The sequence below is a fragment of the Stenella coeruleoalba genome, assembly GCF_951394435.1.
Source record: "Stenella coeruleoalba genome assembly, chromosome: X".
Lineage (NCBI taxonomy): Eukaryota > Metazoa > Chordata > Mammalia > Artiodactyla > Delphinidae > Stenella > Stenella coeruleoalba.
Window position 1 is genome coordinate 5,410,621 of NC_137152.1, and position 21,226 is coordinate 5,431,846.

Genomic DNA, 21,226 nt, shown 5'->3' on the forward strand with positions numbered 1-21,226 from the left:
TCTCCAGTATAGATCACGTCTTGGGTCACAAATCAAGCCTCAGTGAATTTAAGAAAATTTAATCATATCAAGCATCTTTTCTGACCACAACACTATGAGATTAGAAATGAATTACAGGGGAAAAAAACGTAAAAAAACACAAAAACACATGAAGGCTAAACAATACGTTACTAAACAACCAAGACATCAATGAAGAAATCAAAGAGGAAATAAAAAAATACCTAGAGACAAATGACAGTGAAAACACGACGATCCAAAACCTATGGGATGCAGCAAAAGCAGTTCTAAGAGGGAAGTTTACAGCTATACAAGCCTACCTCAAGAAACAAGAAAAATCTCCAGTAAACAATCTAACCTTACACCTAAAGGAACTAGAGAAAGAAGAACAAACAAAACCCAAAGTTAGCAGAAGGAAAGAAATCATAAAGATCAGAGCAGAAATAAATGAAATAAAAACAAAGAAAACAATAGAAAAGATTAATAAAACTAAAAGCTGGTTCTTTGAGAAGATAAACAAAATTGATAAACCACTGGCCAGACGCATCAAGAAAAGGAGGGATAGGACTCATCAATAAAAGTAGAAATGAAAAAGGAAAAATAAAGAATAAAGAAATATACAATTTATAAGAAATTTAAAATTTCTTTACAATAAAGAAATTTACAAATAAAGAAAATTACAAACCAATATCACTGATGAATATAGATGCAAAAAATCCTCAACAAAATACTAGCAAACAGAATCCAACAGCACATTAAAAGGATCATACATCATGATCAAGTGGGGTTTATTCCAGGAATGCAAGGATTCTTCAATATATGGAAATCAATCAACGTGACACACCATCTTAACAAATTGAAGGAAAAAAACCATATGATCATCTCCATAGATGCAGAGAGAGTTTTCGACAAAATTCAACACACATTTATGATAAAAACCCTGCAGAAAGTAGGCATAGAGGGAACTTACCTCAACATAATAAAGGCCATATATGACATACCCACAGCCAACATTGTCCTCAACGGTGAAAAACTGAAAGCATTTCCACTAAGATCAGGAACAAGTCAAGGTTGCCCACTCTCACCACTCTTATTCAACATAGTTTTGGAAGTTTTAGCCACAGCAATCAGAGAAGAGAAGGAAATAAAAGGAATCCAAATCAGAAAAGAAGAAATAAAGCTGTCAGTGTTTGCAGATGACATGATATTATACATAGAGAATCCTACAGACGCTACCAGAAAACTACTAGAGCTAATCTATGAATTTGGTAAAGTAGCAGGATACAAAATTAATGCACAGAATTCTCTAGCATTCCTACACACTAATGATGAAAAATCTGAAAGTGAAATTAAGAAAACACTCCCATTTGCCATTGCAACAAAAACAATAAAATATCTAGGAATAAACCTACCTAAGGAGACAAAAGTCCTGTATGCAGAAAATTATAAGACACTGATGAAAGAATTTAAAGATGATACAAATAGATGGAGAGATATACCATGTTCTTGGATGGGAAGAATCAACATTGTGAAAATGCCTCTAGTACCCAAAGCAATGTACACATTCAATGCAATCCTTATCAAACTACCATTGGCATTTTTCACAGAACTAGAACAAAAAATTTCACCATTTGTATGGAAACACAAAAGACCCTGAATAGCCAAAGCAATCTTGAGAACAAAAAACGGAGCCTGAGGAATGAAGCTCCCTGACTTAATACTATACTACAAAGCTACAGTAATCAAGACAGTATGGTAATGGCACAAAAACAGAAAGATCAATGGAACAGGATAGAAAGCCCAGAGATAAACCCCCGCACATATGGTCACCTTATCTTTGATAAAGGAGGCAGGAATGTACAGTGGAGAAAGGACAGCCTCTTCAATAAGTGGTGCTGGGAAAACTGGACAGCTACATGTAAAAGTATGAGATTAGAACACTCCCTAACACCATACACAAAAATAAGCTCAAAATGGATTAAAGACCTAAATGTATGGCCAGAAACTATCAAACTCTTAGAGGAAAACATAGGCAGAACACTCTATGACATAAATGACAGCAAGATCCTTTTTGACCCACCTCCTAGAGAAATGGAAAGAAAAACAAAAATAAACAAATGGGACCTAATGAAACTTCAAAGCTTTTGCACAGCAAAGGAAACCACAAACAAGACCAAAAGACAACCCTCAGAATGGGAGAAAATATTTGCAAATGAAGCAACTAGAGAAGGGATTAATCTCCAAAATTTTGAAGCAGCTCATACAGCTCAATAACAAAAAAACAAACAACCCAATCCAAAAATGGGCAGAAGACCTAAACAGACATTTCTCCAAAGAAGATATACAGACTGCCAACAAACACATGAAAGAATGCTCAACATCACTAATCATTAGAGAAATGCAAATCAAAACTACAATGAGAGGGCTTCTGTGGTGGCGCAGTGGTTGAGAGTCTGCCTACCGATGCAGGGGACATGGGTTCGTGCCCCGGTCCGGGAGTATCCCCCATGCTGCGCAGTGGCTGGGCCCATGAGTCATGGCCGCTGAGCCTGGGCGTCCGGAGCCTGTGCTCCGCAACGGGAGAGGCCACGACAGTGAGAGGCCCGTGTACCGCAAAAAAAAATAAACCAACAACAACAAAAAAGAAAAAAACTACAATGAGATATCATCTCACACCGGTCAGAATGGCCATCATCAGAAAATCTAGAAACAATAAATGCTGGAGAGGGTGTGGAGAAAAGGGAACACTCTTGCACTGTTGGTGGTAATGTGAATTGGTATAGCAACTATGGAGAACAGTATGGAGGTTCCTTAAAAAACTACAAATAGAACTACCATATGACCCAGCAATCCCACTGCTGGGCATATACCCTGAGAAAACCGTAATTCAAAAAGAGTCATGTACCAAAATGTTCATTGCAGCTCTATTTACAATAGCCAGGGCATGGAAGCAACCTAAGTGTCCATCACTGGATGAATGGATAAAGAAGATGTGGCACATATATACAATGGAATATTACTCAGCCATAAAAAGTAACGAATTTGAGTTATTTGTAGTGAGGTGGATGGACCTAGAGTCTGTCATACAGAGTGAAGTAAGCAAGAAAGGGAAGAACAAATACCGTATGGTAACACATATATATGGAATCTAAGAAAAAAAAATGTCATGAAGAACCTAGGGGTAAGACAGGAATAAAGACACAGACCTACTAGAGAATGGACTTGAGGATATGGGGAGGGGGAAGGGTAAGCTGCGACAAAGTGAGAGAGTGGCATGGACATATATACACTTCCAACGTAAAATAGATAGCTACTGGGAAGCAGCCGCATAGCACAGGGAGATCAGCTCCGTGCTTTGTGACCACCTAGATGGGTGGAATAGGGAGTGTGGGAGGGAGAGAGACACAAGAGGGAAGAGAGATGGGAACATATGTATATGTATAACTGATTCACTTCGTTATAAAGCAGAAACTAACACACCATTGTAAAGCAGTTATACTCCAATAAAGATGTTAAAAAAAAAATTGTATGGAGACACAAAATACCTCGAATAGCCAAAGCAGTCTTGAGGGACAAAAACGGAGCTGGAGGAGTCAGACTCCCTCACTTCAGAGTATACTACAAAGCTACAGTAATGAAGACAATATGCTACTGGCACAAAAACAGAAATATAGATTAATGGAAGAAGATAGAAAGCCCAGAGATAAACCGATGCTCCTATAGGCAACTTATCGATGACAAAGGAGACAAAGATATACAATGGAGAAAAGAGAGTCTCTTCAATAAGTGGTGGTGGGAAAACTGGACAGCTACATGTAAAAGAGTGAAATTAGAAGACTCCCTAACACCATACACAAAAATAAACTCAAAATGGATTCGAGACCTAAATGTAAGACCGGACAGTATAAAACTCTTAGAGGAAAACATAGGCAGAACACTCTTTGACATAAATCACAGCAAGATCTTTTTTTTTTTTTTTTTTTGCGGTTCACGGGCCTCTCAAAGTTGTGGCCTCTCCCGTCGTGGAGCACAGGCTCCGGACGCGCAGGCCCAGCGGCCATGGCTTACGGGCCCAGCCGCTCTGCAGCATGTGGGATCTTCCCGGACCGGGGCATGAACCTGTGTCCCCTGCATCAGCAGGCGGACTCTCAACCACTGCGCCACCAGGGAAGCCCAGCAAGATCTTTTTTGATCCACCTCCTAGAGTAATGGAAAGAAAAACAAAAATAAACAACTGGGACCTAATGAAACTTCAAAGCTTTTGCACAGCAAAGGAAACCATAAACAAGACGAAAAGGCAACCCTCAGAATGGGAGAAAATATTTGCAAATGAAGCAACTGACAAAGGATTAATCTCCAAAATTTACAAACAGCTCATGCAGCTCAATAACAAAAAAACAAACAACCCAATCCAAAACTGGGCAGAAGACCTAAATAGACATTTCTCCAAAGAAGATATACAGACTGCCAACAAACACATGAAAGAATGCTCAACAACATTAATCATTAGAGAAATGAAAATCAAAACTACAATGAGATATCATCTCACACCAGTCAGAATGGCCATCATCAAAAAATCTAGAAACAATAAATGCTGGAGAGGGTGTGGAGAAAAGGGAACCCTCCTGCACTGCTGGTGGCAATGTGAATTGGTACAGCCACTATGGAGAACAGTATGGAGGTTCCTTTAAAAACTACAAATAGAACTACCATATGACCCAGCAGTCCCACTACTGGGCATATACCCTGAGAAAACCATAATCAAAAAGAGTCATGTACCACAATGTTCATTACAGCTCTGTTTACAATAGCCCGGAGATGGAAACAACCTAAGTGTCCATCATCGGATGAATGGATAAAGAAGCTGTGGCACATATATACAATGGAATATTACTCAGGCATAAAAAGAAACGAAATTGAGCTATTTGTAATGAGGTGGATAGACCTAGAGTCTGTCATACAGAGTGAAGTAAGTCAGAAAAAGAAAGACAAATACCGTATGCTAACACAAATATATGGAATCTAAGAAAAAAAATGTCATGAAGAATCTAGGGGTAAGACAGGAATAAAGACACAGACCTACTGGAGAATGGACTTGAGGATATGGGGAGGGGGAAGGGTGAGTTGTGACAAAGCGAGAGAGAGGCATGGACATTTATACACTACCAAACGTAAGGTAGATCGCTAGTGGGAAGCAGCCGCATGGCACAGGGAGATCAGCTCAGTGCTTTGTGACCGCCTGGAGGGGTGGGATAGGGAGGGTGGGAGGGAGGGAGACGCAAGAGGGAAGAGATATGGGAACATATGTATATGTATAACTGATTCACTTTGTTATAAAGCAGAAACTAACACACCATTGTAAAGCAATTATACCCCAATAAAGATGTTTAAAAAAAGACAGCCCTCAGAATGGGAGAAAATACTTGCATATGGAGCAACTGCCAAAGATTAATCTCCAAAATTTACAAGCAGCTCATGCAGCTCAATATTAAAGAATCAAACAACCCAATCCAAAAATGGGCAGAAGACCTAAGCAGATGTTTCTCCAAAGAAGACATACAGATGGCCAAGAAGCACATGAAAAGCTGCTCAACATCACTAATTATTAGAGAAATGCAAATCAAAACTACAATGAGTTATCACCTCACAGCAGTTATAATGGGCATCATCAGACAATCTACAAACAACAAATGCTGGAGAGGGTGTGGAGAAAAGGGAACCCTCTCGCACTTTTGGTAGCAATGTAAATTGATACAGCCACTGTGGAGCACAGTATGGAGGTTCCTTAAGAAACTGAAAATAGAATTACCATATGATCCAGCAATCCCACTACTGGGCATATACCCAGAGAAAACCAGAATTTAAAAAGACACATGCACCCCAATGTTCATTGCAGAACTATTTACAATAGCCAGGTCATGGAAGCAACCTAAATGCCCATCAACAGATGAATGCATAAAGAAGTTGTGGTACATATATATACAATGGAATATTACTCAGCCATAAAAAGGAACTAAATTGAGTCATTTGTTGAGACGTGGGTGGACCTAGAGACTGCCATACAGAGTGAAGTAAGTCAGAAAGAGAAAAACAAATATCGTATATTAACGCATGTATGTGGAACCTAGAAAAATGGTACAGATGAACCGGTTTGCAGGGCAGAAGTTGAGACACAGATGTAGAGAACAAACGTATGGACACCAAGGGGGGAAAACTGCAGTGGGGTGGGGATGGTGGTGTGCTGAATTGTGCGATTGGGATTGACATGTATACAGTGATGTATATAAAAGTGATGACTAATAACAACCTGCAGTATAAAAAAACAAACAAAAAAAACAACTAATACTAAACTTTCTTTGGGTTATTTGTATGGAAATATGTTAATATAAATGTTTCAGACATTACATGAAATTTCTAAAAATCTTATATGTTCTGATATAATGTTATATGTCATAATTCTAGTTATTTAAAATGTATATCTCAGAAATAACTACATTTCCTTGTCAATTGATTATGAACTTTCATCAAATATTTAACCATGGTCATTTTTAAGTCTTTTGTCATTTACAGACAGTTCTGGGTGTACTCTGATGCTTTTGCAAAAATGTTCCTATAAAAGGGTTTCATCTTCAAGGAATTCATGGAAAAGACTGTGACAAGTTCAGGTTTCCAGTAACTGACCATACTGCTGAACTGAATGAATAAGCATTTTCAGAACTCTAACGGAAAACTGACGAATTCATAAAAGTACTAACAAAAGATCAAGATGAAAAAAAATTAATTAAATGGGACTGAGTGAACTGATGAGGATGATTATAATTTTCATGACTTTCTGTTTGAATAAAGAAAAAAAATCCCACACACACAGAAAAAGAACTTAGGATGAGAGAAGAAATAAATATTTCAAACATAGTACTGATTATTTATTCTACCATGCCATATATGAAGGGTGATTTTTAAAATTTAAACAAAGGCATTTTAAACACAAATTGAGAACCTCAGTGACTCTGATGTTCTAAAATTTGGTTAGAATTGTGTTTTCAGACTCTAGTTCCTGACTTGTTAGCAGCTGTGAAATCATTTAAATGTCATGACAATATTTTTTAAGAAAATGTGATAAAAAATATCAAAAAGAATTACACATAACGAGAGTACTGTCTTATGAAATTATTTTTAATTTTTTAATTTATGTATACATATGTGTATGTAAAATATATGCATATAGGTATTGGATCACCATATAAAGTAGGTCATATTCAAGCAAGGTTGGACATTTACAGACTCCCCTGGTGGTACAGCGGTTAAGAATCCGCCTGCCAATGCAGGGGACATGGGTTCAAGCCGTGGTCCGGGAAGATCCCACATACTGCAGAGCAACTAAGCCCATGTGCCAGAACTACTAAGCCTGCGCTCTAAAGCCCACGAGCCACAACTACTGAGCCCACGTACCACAACTACTGAAACCCGTGCTCTGCAACAAGAGAAGCCACCGCAATGAGAAGCCCGCACACCACAACGAAGAATAGCCCCCGCTCGCTGCAATTAGAGAAAGCCCCATACAGCGAGAAAGACCCAACGCAGACTAAATTAATTAATTTTAAAAAACCTTATTTACAAAAAAAAAGAGAGGTTGGAAATCTCTGAAGAGAATGGTGTAGCAAGCATCACAATATACGGGTGGTTATAACAGGCAATCAAACAACCTTACTGTGTTTGGAAACAAGTTTTCAGATTGTGAAACCGGAAAACCCGTTCAAATTCAATCATGTATTCAGTTCTCAGTGTGCTAGGCAGGGATTTGCAAAGCTGCTAATCTAACAACACACTTGATAGTGAAATATGAAGAATGATAGTAGAGCAGCCCACACAATGTCCTTCAGCTTTAGTGTGCTAAAACTATTCAAATGATGGTTCTCCTCATACTGCATGTAAATTCCAACGAAGCATCACACCCCTCATTCGGAGACACATGGTGAGTCTCTGTCTCTGTATCTGACAACCTAACTGAAATCCTTTTGTGTTTACCAACCTCTTAATGCTTTAGGAAGACAGATACCCTACCGTAAAAGCCTGCTTCCTTTCACAGGGATTTTTAAACACAAGACATTATGCGAAAGATAATTTGCAAGGCTTCATCTACTTTTTCCCTAGTTGTTGAGGAGGAATTGATGCATTTTAACTGTATCAACTATACTTGGGTAGCAAGTAGAAGACAGTGGCTCTGGCTATCTTAAAGTCAGAGAGAGGGAATTCCCTGGCGGTCCAGTGATGAGGTTTCCACCCTTTCACTTTCACTGGATCAATCCCTGGTCAGGGAACTGAGTTCCCACAAGCCAGGTGGTTGCTGCCAGATAAATCCAGTCACACAGAGAGTGCACTCAAAGGACATGAGCAGGAGGCTCCCTCAGTCAGCAGTGATGGAGGCCCGGGCTTCTGAACAGTGCCAAGGCTTGACTGTCTTGCATCAGGTTGGCCGTCCCAGAGCACTGCTCCTGCCTTGTGCTGCAGGATACCCGCCTGTGGCTGTGTCATTGCTCCTCAGCTAAGTCTCACTCCGCTCACTCATTCTCCATCACGCACTCTCTCTGCTTCCACCCACACCTCTGGTGATCAGAGCCCATCTTCCAGCGCAATGACCCAAATGTTCAGTCCTGACTGATCTGTACTCTTGCTTCTGCCATAGACAGTCGCAGTACTTTTCCACTAACTAGTCCACTAGTGATGGTAGTAGAGGGGATACCCAAGGGAATTACCTGGGTTTCATGGACATTCCTCCCTCCCCTCGTTGTACAGCAGCAAATCTACCTCCCTTTGAGCTACAGGTGGCATGTCTGTGTCCCGCCGACAAAAAAACCATAGGTTGAAATCCTAACCCCTAAGGTGATGGTAACAGGAAGTGGGGCCTTTGGGAGGTGGTTAGATCACAAGGGTGGAGCCCTTATGAATGGGATTAGCATCCTTAAGATAGGACCTGGAAAGCTTACTCACCCCTTCCACCATGTGAAGACAGTGAATCGGCCAGTGCCTTGATCTTGGACTTCCTAGGCTTTAGAACAGGGAGCAATGTCTGTGGTTTTCTGTTACAGCAGCCTGAATAGACTAAGATGCCTTGCTAGGGATGATGACATCCTCCGTCTACTACCATTGCTTCTGTGCATCCCGTGCAAGGAGCCATGAGAAGTGGCAGCGAAATGCATCCCTTCCCTCGTCTGTGCTTCCAACAAACTACCTTTACCTTATTTCAAGATCAAGTTGGATATGCTGTTATGAGTTGTGCAAGACTGCATATTCAGAGATGCTTTCTATATATAACAAGGAAAAGATTGAATCCTATTCTTGCCCCTCTTGAAGTACATCAAGAGAAAGGGATATTAAAAAAAAAAAAGAGAGCAGGAGAATTATCCCAAGGGGACGTATGTGAGGATACATAACTATATGTATTAGCATTTAGTCAGCAAAGCTTTGAGTTGTGTCAATAGGGGCAAACGTAAGTGCAGAGGTGAGCAATTACATGAATTCAGCCCACCTAAACTGTCAATCTGTGAACAATGATAACTACTTTTAATAGTACTATAATATAAAGTTATAATGAAATAATACTGTTACTCGTATATAATAGCAATTATTATTATTACTGAAGTTTATCCACTTTTCCTCATCTGCAGTAATTGCTTTTCCTCCCACTTCAAGCTATGTGGATAATTACTTCAAATTTCAGTTTTATTTTGCTATAGTGTAGACATAGCTCAGGCCAGAAAAACCTCAAAACCCCGAATTTCCCTAATCATTGGTTCCTCAACTGTAAAAGTAATGCCCTAGATCCAGAAACATTTCTATGACTTATATATATATATATATATATATATATATATATATATATATATGTAATTATATGTATGTGTTTTATTCATCAGGAAAAAAAGCAGCATAAATGAAATGTGTCCATGTTAACTGCCCATGTCTGTTTAGAATCATAATTCAATGCTCAGAGCCTCACAGCTCTTTCTTTGCAAGCTTCTCATATGCACACACAATGCCCCATATTGGGAAACCAGAATGTAAGAGAGTTTTGTGGGGGGGTTTTGTTTTTTTTGTTTTAAATATACTGCTTGGTCCTTTCGCACATTACTTAACTTCAAAACCAAATCTATTTTCTCTAATTGTCAGTAGAAGCAGTGGGTTACCATAGTTACAAAGTAGAGACTGTTACTGAAAAGAAGACTAATGAAATTTTAAATGACAGATTCAAAGATATTAGGAAATTACCCCAACAGGGAAACGGGCACTTATCAAGCTGCCAGTCCCAGTAATTACCGAGCAAACCTATCAGGAACCGGGTCAGAAAGTCTCTTCAGATGTTCCGTATACCAGTGCTACAGCGCTTTGAAGGGCTGGTCCCAATAACATGGGCACCCTGTCGTTAGCGCCCATTTCTGTTACTACAGCTGCATGAGGACGCTCCGTAGCCACCATGCAGCGTGGGCTGTGACAGGCCTCGGGTGAGGAGATGGCACAGCACACCTGGAGGACGCTGATGCTACAGATGAGGTGCTGTATTACGGGGCCACGTCTCCCAAGTGTTAGAAAGTTGCTGCCCTGCAGACCCATCTTCCCACCATCTTACAGGATTTTTCAAGGCAAGTACCATCCACTCACATGGTCAAAGACAGATGTAGAAGGTACGATATAGTTTTTAAAAGTCTAACATATGAAGGTTTGGTTTTGCTGGGGGAGGAATCGATAAGTAATTTACTGAAATAGCATACTAATAGATTATTCACATAAAATAACAGGTAAGGGGAAAATCTAGTGAATAAACAGATGGAAGAACAGAGAATCCATCCACTTCAAGTCACTTATGAGAACAACATATTAAGATTTAACTACATGTTTGCTAGAGTAGGAAAAAACACAGACCCCCAAGAAACATCACTACTCTCCGAGTCCTGGCATGACTCGTAAGAAAACAAGCAGTAGTTGGTGTTTCTGTGCTAAAAGTTGTGTATTTTGGGCAAGAACCATAAAATTGACTTAAAGATGGTTTCAAACGGTAAAAAGAGAAATGCAAAACAATTAAAGACATGCAATTAAACTGGTTTGTGTCTCACTGCTTCATAGTAATTAAGAGTTCATGCTTGGGAAAGCACCATAAAAACGAGTTAAGATTTAAGACGGGTGTACATGAGTCAGTGTAAACCTACACATGAGTCCTCAAGTGACAGGACAACTACTTAAAAAATGGAAGACCTGGGGTCGGTATAGCATGATTTAAAAATAATGAAGGAATGATGATTCTGGACTGAATTGTTATTTGCTAGGCTACTTGGTTGACTTGGCTCTTCGTGTCTAGTAGTATCTTATCCATTTAAGTTCTTAGAGTACCTATGTCTGGTACACAGAGTAATGACTGAACACTTGGTGAAGTATGGCCTTGAAGGAATAGGGAGAGAAAGACAGAGAAACCAGGACAGAGAAAGAGCTGGGGAGATAAGGACAGAGAATATTAACGACAGGGAGGCGTCAGAAGAGCCTGACAATGACGTGAGCTGGCGAGCAGGTTTCCGGAGGGCGAGGGCTAAGGAAGACATACCTAATTTCAAACTCTGGGCTTCCGGTTACTCTCTGCTATTCACCTTTCTACCTCCACCCCAGGAACAACTGTACACACCTAGGAAAAGCAAGCCTTTGTTGCTCCACTCCTTGTTAAAGGCCTTTCATGACGCTGACTATTTCTCACATCCCTCCTGGCCCACCTGAGAGGGAGTGGGGTGCAGCCTGAGAACATGCTTCCTTCCATTCTGGAACTACAGGACACCGGTGTCTCCTGGAAACGCCCGTGCTTCACGTCTGAAGGGTGCTGCCACGTTACCCGTGCAGAGAATGTGTGCACCACGAACCTCATTTCCAGCATTCCACGGTTTCCCCAGAGAACCCCTTACATTCCCAGCGGGCTTTCAAAGGATGTGGTGGTTCTCTTACAACGATTCCTTACCACCTGAGTGTAACCTTCTTAATGACGCTGCCAAATTCAACCAAAATGCCTCATTTCCTTGCACCAAGTAATGATTTAAAAATTACAAATATTACAAAAACTAATAACAAAACAGATAGAGAGTTATGATAGGCTTTTAAAAAAGGATTAGAGACCTCCATCAAGAACGGTCTGAAATGTGTTTTGCGTTGTAAAGTTTTAAGCGTTGTATTCAAACCAACTTTCTTTAAGTAAAAACTTGATGGCGTCATCAAAGCCACGACGATATAGTGATTCCATTATCGTCTCGCTTGGTGGGAAAAGGGCTTGGTGAAGCCTCACCAGGTTTGCCGTGGACAGCTAGGATAGAAAGACAAATGGAAGCTGGAGGATATTACGGTACAGGTAAATGGACATCATCTCTGTAACCGAAGCTTTCTTATCATAGATGCTATTAGCAATCTAAAAAAAAGTCAGGAGGAAGAAAATTAAATTTAAAAATTCACCCCCACCCATACACTGCATGAGGGTTTCTCAGCCTGGGGACCACTGACGTTTTGGGCCAGATGCTTCTTTGTGGTGGGGCCGTCCTGTGCACTGTAGGATGCTGAGTAGCATCCCTGGGCTCCACCCACTAGATGCCAGCACACACCCCAGACGTGATGACCAAAACCGGCTCCAGACACTGCCAGTGTCTCCTGCGTACGATATCACCTCCTGTTGAGAGCTATTCGACGAGATTAAGGGAATCCACATTTTTATGTAAGTTATTCTGTTAGGTCCTAAGTTTTTCTCTTACCTACTTAATTCCTGCCATGTTTTAAAACAATTAAGTGATCTAATTTAAAAGTGCACTGAAATCCTGCCCAGTATACTGACCTGAAAAATAAGTGAAGAAATGGAAAATGTTTCACAAATAGACTGTTGATAGTAACAGTCATGTCCGTATGCATGACACATGTAGATTATTTAAATATTTATGCAATTTGTACATAAAACTGAGTTGCCAAGGTTCTGGAAGCATGTGGAAAGTTTTCGGAGACGAGGAGTCTGCAGTTATCAGTGAACATCATTACTCACCAGTATGTGCTGCTTGGCTACGGTCACATAGGAATCCAGCTGCCCTTCGTCCTGCGGGGAGATGTCCACTCTCCCGCTGAATGCTGAGACGGTCACTGTCCGGCCTACAGGCAGGACGGGCAGGCTGTTGGTAAAGCATCCGTCTACCCATTTCTGTGGAAAGCACACCGCTCATCAGCGCCTGTCGACAACATCCCTCCCACGTGAAGAAAACGAGCATGCATTTCCCCAAAAGGACTCTTTCCTTCTAACAAGGCATGCCTTGGGAACGCCCTTAACTTACGGTTTATCAGGACCCGTCAGATTAGATTTGTTTTGGAAGCAAAGCAAATCTTTGTATGCATATCATTAACCCATATAATAAGAACCCTGAACAGAATCAGGAAGTCTCTCCAATTGTTTAAAAGCTTTAAGTAGATCATTTCACATAAGAAGTACCTAAATTTTTACTGATGACGGTGCTTGCATAAGAAGCCATGTGTAATTAGGCTGGGATTCATTATCTAATCAGAATGCAAAGCCAGGTTTACTCTGACACTGAGCAAACCGTCCCCAAAACAGGAGTTTGTGCTGCTGTGGCTTGTGGGATCTTAGTTCCCCGACTAGGGATGGAACCTGTGCCCCCCTGCAGTGGAAGCGCAGAGTCTTAACCACTGGACTGCCAGGGAAGTCCCAGGAGGTTCTACCTTTACCCTAAGAACTGGAAATTGGCATTTTCTGTAGCAAACTTAAAAATAAATAGAACCGCCAGAAACCCTTCCATTTCCAAAGCGGTTCCTGAGTATGTAACGTCTTCAAGCCTTGAAGAACTGGGGAGGAGAGGTGCTGTGTTAAACAGGAACATTACTCAGAAGACATTCTGTGCGTTCAGACCCAAGCCTGAAGGAAAGGCATGGACAGAGCAGGTCAGAGAAGCTTCTAGAGGCTTGTGCAGAATTGTACACTGGGAAAGGATTGAAGAAACACAAAGATAATACTCCTTACATTGTTTCAAGGCAAAAGGGTCTCCATCTTTCCTTGAGCCCACACGTTAACCGAATCAGCTCTAACAATAAATAAATAAGCAAACATGCAACACTGAGGTTCAAATGCTCCCAGCTGTATCTGAATTGGAAATACCCTGCAGGTGATGTGAGAAAAAAAAGGGGGGGGCTGGAAAGTGTGGAGAATGCTGCACAGAAGAATCTTTTGTGGGGAAAGCAAGAAGGTGGGGTGATGAGCAAGAAACCAGTTAGAATAAAGCATCCTGGGGCTTCCCTGGTGGTGCAGTGGTTAAGAATCCACCTGCTAATGCAGGGGACATGCGTTTGATCCCTAGTCCAGGAAGATCCCACATGCCACAGAGCAACTAAGCCCGTGCACCACAACTACTGAGCCCATGTGCCGCAACTACTGAAGCCCACGTGCTGCAACTACTGAAGCCCACGAGCCGCAACTACTGAGCCCGCACACCACAACAAAGAGTAGCCCCTGCTCCCCGGAACTAGAGAAAGCCCACGCCCAGCAATGAAGATCCAACACAGCCAAAAATTTTAAAAATAAAAAAATAAAATAAAGCATCCTTAACTCACTTAAAACTGTTCATTCCTCTTTTCTCACATGTCTTTTTTAAAATCTTTCTTGTTTTGATTTCTAGAGCTGGTTACTAAATGATCAGTACAGCATTGTTTACAAAGGCCTCAGCCAGCCACCAACTCCCCCCAGAGGGAATAAAAGTAAGTAAATAAAAGGTGAAAATGTGTTGAAAATTTCTGTTGAACGAACTGCATTTTGGTGGAGCAGAAAACATAAATAGATTAGATTAAAATGAACCTGGCCTAGATAATTTGCTTGTTGTCATTATTTTTAAAAGAACAAAACACATATAATTATGTTTATTATAGAGCACACATATTTGTTTGTGTATAATACGTGTATGTGGATATATGCATACATATATACACACGCACACGACTATACAAACACAGTCTAAAAAAGGGAGGTTTGTAGTGAGAAGGCCCCCAGATATCTGGTTCTGTGCCTTATTGACCTGGAGCTTTTTTTTTCTTCCCTGATTGCTTTGGGTGTAGACACCGATTTCTGGAATAGGATAGTACCTAGAGAGAGAACAAAAAGACACCTGCCAAAATTACCTTTCTTATCCTCAGTAGAACATCTCACCAATGATGTAAAAATTCATATAGGTTTCATCAAGGGAAATTAAAAATATGTACCAAGGGTCATATAACTTAACTGAGAGCTCACCTGATTTATTCAACTGAAGGAAAAGAAGGGCAGTCTGGCTCATTAAATTGCAAAGTGTTCTAATCTACCATAGGGCTAATGACTGAGATTTCAGGGAAATGAAAATCTTTTTTTCCAAGTTTCGTTTGCTCTTGTTAGCTTATTGTGATTGGATAAATGACTAGGGAAAACATACAGCTTATCCAATGACTTGATTCAGTCTTCAGCGTTACTGACTCCTGTCACCCTAACCCCACCAGCTCAGTTCTAAATGCAGAGTGCATCTTACTCCTGGCTCATGCTCTCCTGAGCTGTATCACTCCCAGCAACCACACACACACACTCGGGCACTCAGATTCTAGCAAAATTGCTGGAAACGACGCCAACAGCAGCCAACATTCCTCCGTGCAAATATACTGCATGTAGTACAGATGGTTTAAAATTCTGCATTTTATATACTCCTGGCCATGATTCTCTGACTGTTTGCAATACATTCCTCCAGGTCAGTCCCCCATTCCCACCTCGTGGACCGCACTCCATAAGCTGGGAATTACTGCCATGAGTCCTAGGATTCCAAAATTTTCCTCATGGGTCTTCCCAGGGTAGCGTTGCCCTGTGTTGGTTAGTTTCAGTACCTAGCACCATCATCCTCAAAGGAAAGGGAATGCCCAAATATGTAAAAAAAAAAAAAAAAAAATTCCCGGGCAAAATGTGTTTCAAAAATCAAACTTGCGGGCTTCCCTTGTGGCGCAGTGGTTGAGAGTCCGCCTCCGATGCAGGGGACACGGGTTCGTGCCCCGGTCCTGGAAGATTCCACATGCCACGGAGCGGCTGGGCCCGTGAGCCATGGCCGCTGAGCCTGCGCGTCCGGAGCCTGTGCTCCACAACGGGAGAGGCCACAACAGTGAGAGGCCCGCGTACCACAAAAAAAAAATAAATAAAATAAATAAATAAATCAAACTTGCTTCTGTCCCCGCAGTTGTTGTCACTTGTCCTAATACCCTTGATTCCCATATTCTAAACGTGCTCCATGGTAAGGTCCACTGCCTAAGCCCAGAGACTTGTGAAGACACAACTGCTCAGTAGAGAAGAAAATCTCGTGCCCCATGGTGGGGTAGGGGGTCTAGTGTAACTGTCCTCTGAGGGTGACAGCACTGGAAACCAGAGCTAATGCAGTTATTCTAAAGGGTAATGGCACCTGTCACACCCAAGCCCGGCAGTGTATTCATCTGTCAGTACGTGTCAACCTCTGCCTTACACATGACATGTTATGGGTACATGCGAGGCTCACGAATTCCAGCAACTCTTGTTACATAATTAAAGAGGGAACTTTAAAACCTGAGGTGGGCACTTGAGCTGAAAGGGCTTATTTGTTCATCTAGCAAGTCCTTCCACAGCACCCAGTGTGTGCCTGGGTGTGCACTCCACACTGCGACATGCTCACGATAGAACCGCGATGCAGGGCTGAATTTGCTTCAAGTGTATTTTGCTCAAAAAGCAAGTAAAAAAAAATACTTTTGTCAGAAAGACAAATACCATATGATATCACTTACATGTGGAACCTAAAATGTGACACAAATGAACTTACCTACAAAACAGAAACAGACTCACAGACCTAGAGAACAGACTTGTGGTTGCCAGGGGGAAGGGGGGTAGGGGAGGGAAGAATTGGGAGTTTGGGGTTAGCAGATGCAAACTAGTATATATAGAATGGATAAACAACAAGGTCCTACTGCAGAGCACAGGGAATTATATTCAATATCCTCTGATAAAGAGTAACGGAAAACGATATGAAAAAGAATGTATATATGTGTATAACTGAGTCACTGTGCTGTGCAGCAGAAATTAAAGACAACATTGTACATCAACTATACTTCAATAAAATAAATTTTTAAAGTACTTTTTTTGGAAGACTGAATGAGACATTTATATCTATAATTATTATAAATACCATGGCACAGGGCCTAATGGTTTATTAAACAGCCTCTCATGTATCATTTAATTTGACCTTTACTATGACCCTATTGGGTAGGAGGGCCATCCTAGTAGTATGTTCAGTTTCCTCATTTTACAGAAAAGGAAATTGATGCTGGCAGGGTTACTTGTTCTAGGTCAGGGGTTGGGCAACCACCTGCTTCGGGAAATGAAGTTTTATTGGCACCCAGCCATGACATTTCCCACTTCACAGAGCTTTCCCACAAAACAGCAAAGTTGAGGAGTTGTGCTGGTCCAGACAGTATGTCCCACAATGCAGAGAGTAGTTAGTATCTGATACTTTCAGAAAATATTTGCATGAAGTAAGTCAGAAAAAGAAAGATAAATACCATATGATACTGTTCATATGTGGAATCTAAAATCTGACACAAATGAACTTATCTATGAAACAGAAACAGACACCCAGACACAGAGAAGAGACTTGTGGTTGTCAAGGGGGAGCACGGGAAGGAGGGGGTTGGGCTGGGAGTTCGGGGTTAGCAGATGCAAACTATTATGTATAGGATGGATGAACAACAAGTTCCCAACAAGTTCAACAACAAGTTCCTGTGTACAGCACAGGGAACTATATCCAACCTCCTGGGATAAAACAGAATGGAAAAGAATATGAAGAAACAATGTCTCTGTGTATAACTGAGTCACTTTGCTGTACAGAAGAGATTGGCACAAGACTGTAAATCAACTTTATTTCAATTACAAAAAAAAAAAGAAAATATTTGCCGACCCTGCTGGAAAGCACGCTGGCAAAAGGGGTGGAGCTGGTCCATTCACTCCACACTCACTGTTCTTCCTCACACACTGTAAGACACAGTGTAGGCGGGGAAGACCAGAGCTGCTTCTGCAGGGCTGAGGGGAAGCGGACCAGGGGAAGCAGACCAGGGGAAGTGAAGGCGGTTTGAAAAAAAAAATTTTAGTTACAAACATACCTTGTTTGCTGTCATGATATAGAGAACAAACAGTCACACCTACAGAAGGTTCTTGGGCATGACTCAAAACAGAGTGGGGAGAGGAGGGAGAGGGAGGAGGGGGAGAGGGGAGAGGGAGGAAGGGGGAGGGGGAGAGAGGAAGGGGAGGGGGAAGAGGGAGGAAGGAGGGAGGGGTGAGAGGGAGGAAGGGGGAGAGAGGAAGGGTGAAGGGGGAGGGGGAGAAGGGGGAGAGGGAGGAAGGGAGAGGGGTGAGAGGGTGGAAGGGGGAGGGGAGAGGGACAAAGGGGGAGGGGAAGAGGGAGGAAGAGGGGGAGGGGAGAGGGAGGAAGGGGAGGGGTGAGAGGGTGGAAGGAGGAGGGGGGAGAGGGCCAAAGGGGGAGTGGGGAGAGGGAGGAAGGGGGAGGGACAAAGGGGGAGGGGGGATAGGGAAGAAGAGGGGAAGGGGAGAAGGGAGAGGGAGTGTGTTTATGTCAAATAGATACCCACCCCCCAGGACACAGGTCAGAATCTACCATTTGGGATGAAGAAACACAGGAGGGGACAAGAGACATAGGAGATTTTTTAATGAAAGGGTGACAGGTGAAAATAAATAAAATTTAAAAAATTAAAACCTGGTTGAGAAAACCTGCAGCACTGACTTGTACTAAATATTTTTGGTAAATTGCCGACTTAAGTTTTGGATTTCTGAAGGTTGCTCAAAAATGGTGATTCTATATACCCAACTTTCAGAAAACTCTAGCAGTTGAAATTCTACAAGTGCTATTTATTAATGGAAGACGTTCCCTGGAAAACTAACCTATTTTTTCAAAAATCAAATAGACATGCAGAATTTAAAAAGCCGATGAAAAATAAGAGCTTCTATTTCAGCATAGCTGTAAATTGATAACCAGAGTTCCATCAAGCCAAATCTAGCTGGTCGCCCAGCCAGCCACCGCCGTGCGCTGTGACAGTGACTGAGGTAGGTATCCTCCTGTGACATGTCTAAATCATGAAGAAACAGAAGCCAAAGGACTGTAATAATAATTGTATATAAACACGTAGTAACAGAGCATTCTACAATTCTTTCCCACAGATATGCCAATAATGAAAAGATTAATAATTCATAACCCACGCAAAAGGCTCAATGACTAGAATACCATGATAAATACTCTCTATACAATACACTGTTACAATAGTGCTTGAAATCTAACTCAGAGCAAAAAACTAACCTATAGCTCTTCTTGTGATCTGCATCACAGTTCCAGAGATTAAAATATCAAAACAACAATAAAATAGTCACTGGCCAACACTAATGCTATGTCTTAAAATGAAACAAAACAAACAAACAAAAAAAACACTGATCAGGGATCTCCCTGGTGGTCCAGTGGGTAAGACTCCGATCTCCCAATGCAGGGTGCCCGGGTTTGATCCCTGGTCGGGGAACTAGATCCCACATGCCGCAACTAAGAGTTCGCATGCTGCAACTAAAAAGATTCCACGTGCTGCAACTAAGACCCGGCAAAGCCTAAATAAATAAATATTAAAAAGCAAAAACAAAAACTGATCAGTTAAGACCTCCTCTTGAAAATCCTTATTCTTGTTCCACATTGATGACCAGAACCTGTGAAAACGTGCTCTGAAAGTAGGCACATTCCCACAGCTTATTCAATCACTGGAAAGAGGCCATGTACACTGAAGGAAAATCCACTGGTAAAAATGATAAGATTGAAGTTCAATTTATTTCCATTTATTCAATTGTTAATGAATATCCAGTATAAGTACGGTGCTAAAAACAGTCTCCTAAGATAAAGCCAGAGAAAGCTACAAAAACTTTTCTGAAAATTAGGAAAACCAGGAACTTCCCTGGTGGCGCAGTGGTTAAGAATCCGCCTGCCAATGCAGGGGACACAGGTTCGAGCCCTGGTCCAGGAAGATCTCACATGCCGCAGAGCAACAAAGCCCGTGCGGCACAACTACTGAGCCAGCCCACCACAACTACTGAAGCCCACGTGCCTAGACCCCGTGCTCCGCAACAAGAAAAGCCACTGCAATGAGAAGCCTGCGCACCGCAACGAAGAGTAGCCCCCGTTCTCGGCAAGTAGAGAAAGCCCACTCGCGGCAACGAAGACCCAACACAGCCAAAAATAAATAAATAAAATTTTAAAATTAATTAATTAATTTTAAAAATTCAAAAAATAAAAAATTAGGAAAACCAAGCCGTTTTCCAAGATGTTGTACCACTTCAAACAACTGGTAGACAGTTTAGGAAGGAATCATGCTGTTACTTGCTGTGGCTTAAGTCAATCTTAAATCTTATGAAGGTATGAAACTTCTACGTGATTAATAAAAGATTTTTTGCGATAAAAATATCAGGTCCACAAATAAGTATTAGTACAACCCAGTATGTTCCGTAGCTAAGTGACACCAGACGTGGAGATGAGCGGTCAGCGGGTTGAACAGGAGCTGCATGCAGAAGCAGCGCAGGACACCTGTGGTTCTGCCTCAAACCCAAGTGATGCTGAGCTCTCTCTGCCCCCCTGCTGCTGCAACCTCCATCGCTTCAGAAACACCACCAAGGCCAACCAGCAAATCAAAACCTGACCTCCACAAGAGCATCAAGACCCAGAACAGGAGGAAGCGTGACACAAAGTTTTATGGAATTAGGAAAAGCTCACACCCACAGCAAAACACTGCATTTAAAGCAAAGTTCGCATTTCCCTGAAAATGGAGCGATTCTACAGACTAACCTGGTCTAGAAAGCGTATTCAGCTGGGGGAAGGCAGGGGCCTGGCAGAGTCCACAGCAAGCACACAAGGGCGCTGGCAAGTCGCCACCGTGTGGCTGCAGACACGAAGCAACGTCTCTGAGGAGCACACTGTCAATCACCGTGTGCACGGGGGCCCTCTTCCTGCACTTCATTAAACACCCAAGGTAAACCGAACGCTTTCTGGAGACGTTAGATTCTATTCAACAAGTAATTATGACGTGCCAACTGTGCACAGATGTCAGTCATCAGCAAGGCCATGTCCCGCCTCCCAAGGTCCCTTTTTTCTCA

General features: G+C 41.8%; 1 protein-coding gene across 7 annotated transcripts in view; it reads right to left on the reverse strand.

Moving 5' to 3' along the window:
• Positions 1 to 21,226, reverse strand: part of PNPLA4 (patatin like domain 4, phospholipase and triacylglycerol lipase) — an 81,496-nt gene that overhangs the window by 40,382 nt on the left and 19,888 nt on the right. For 4 of the 7 annotated variants that reach the window (XM_079910417.1, XM_079910420.1, XM_079910416.1 and 1 more), the window contains 2 exons: positions 13,049 to 13,201; positions 6,244 to 12,328 (listed from right to left, as the gene is read on the reverse strand). In XM_079910417.1, coding sequence (XP_079766543.1) covers positions 12,188 to 12,328; positions 13,049 to 13,201 — 294 coding nt within the window. In that variant the 3' untranslated portion in view covers positions 6,244 to 12,187. Of the gene's footprint in view, positions 1 to 6,243; positions 12,329 to 13,048; positions 13,202 to 21,226 lie in introns of those variants that run through there. The other 3 variants (XR_013825709.1, XM_079910418.1, XM_079910419.1) reach the window with 1 other exon arrangement.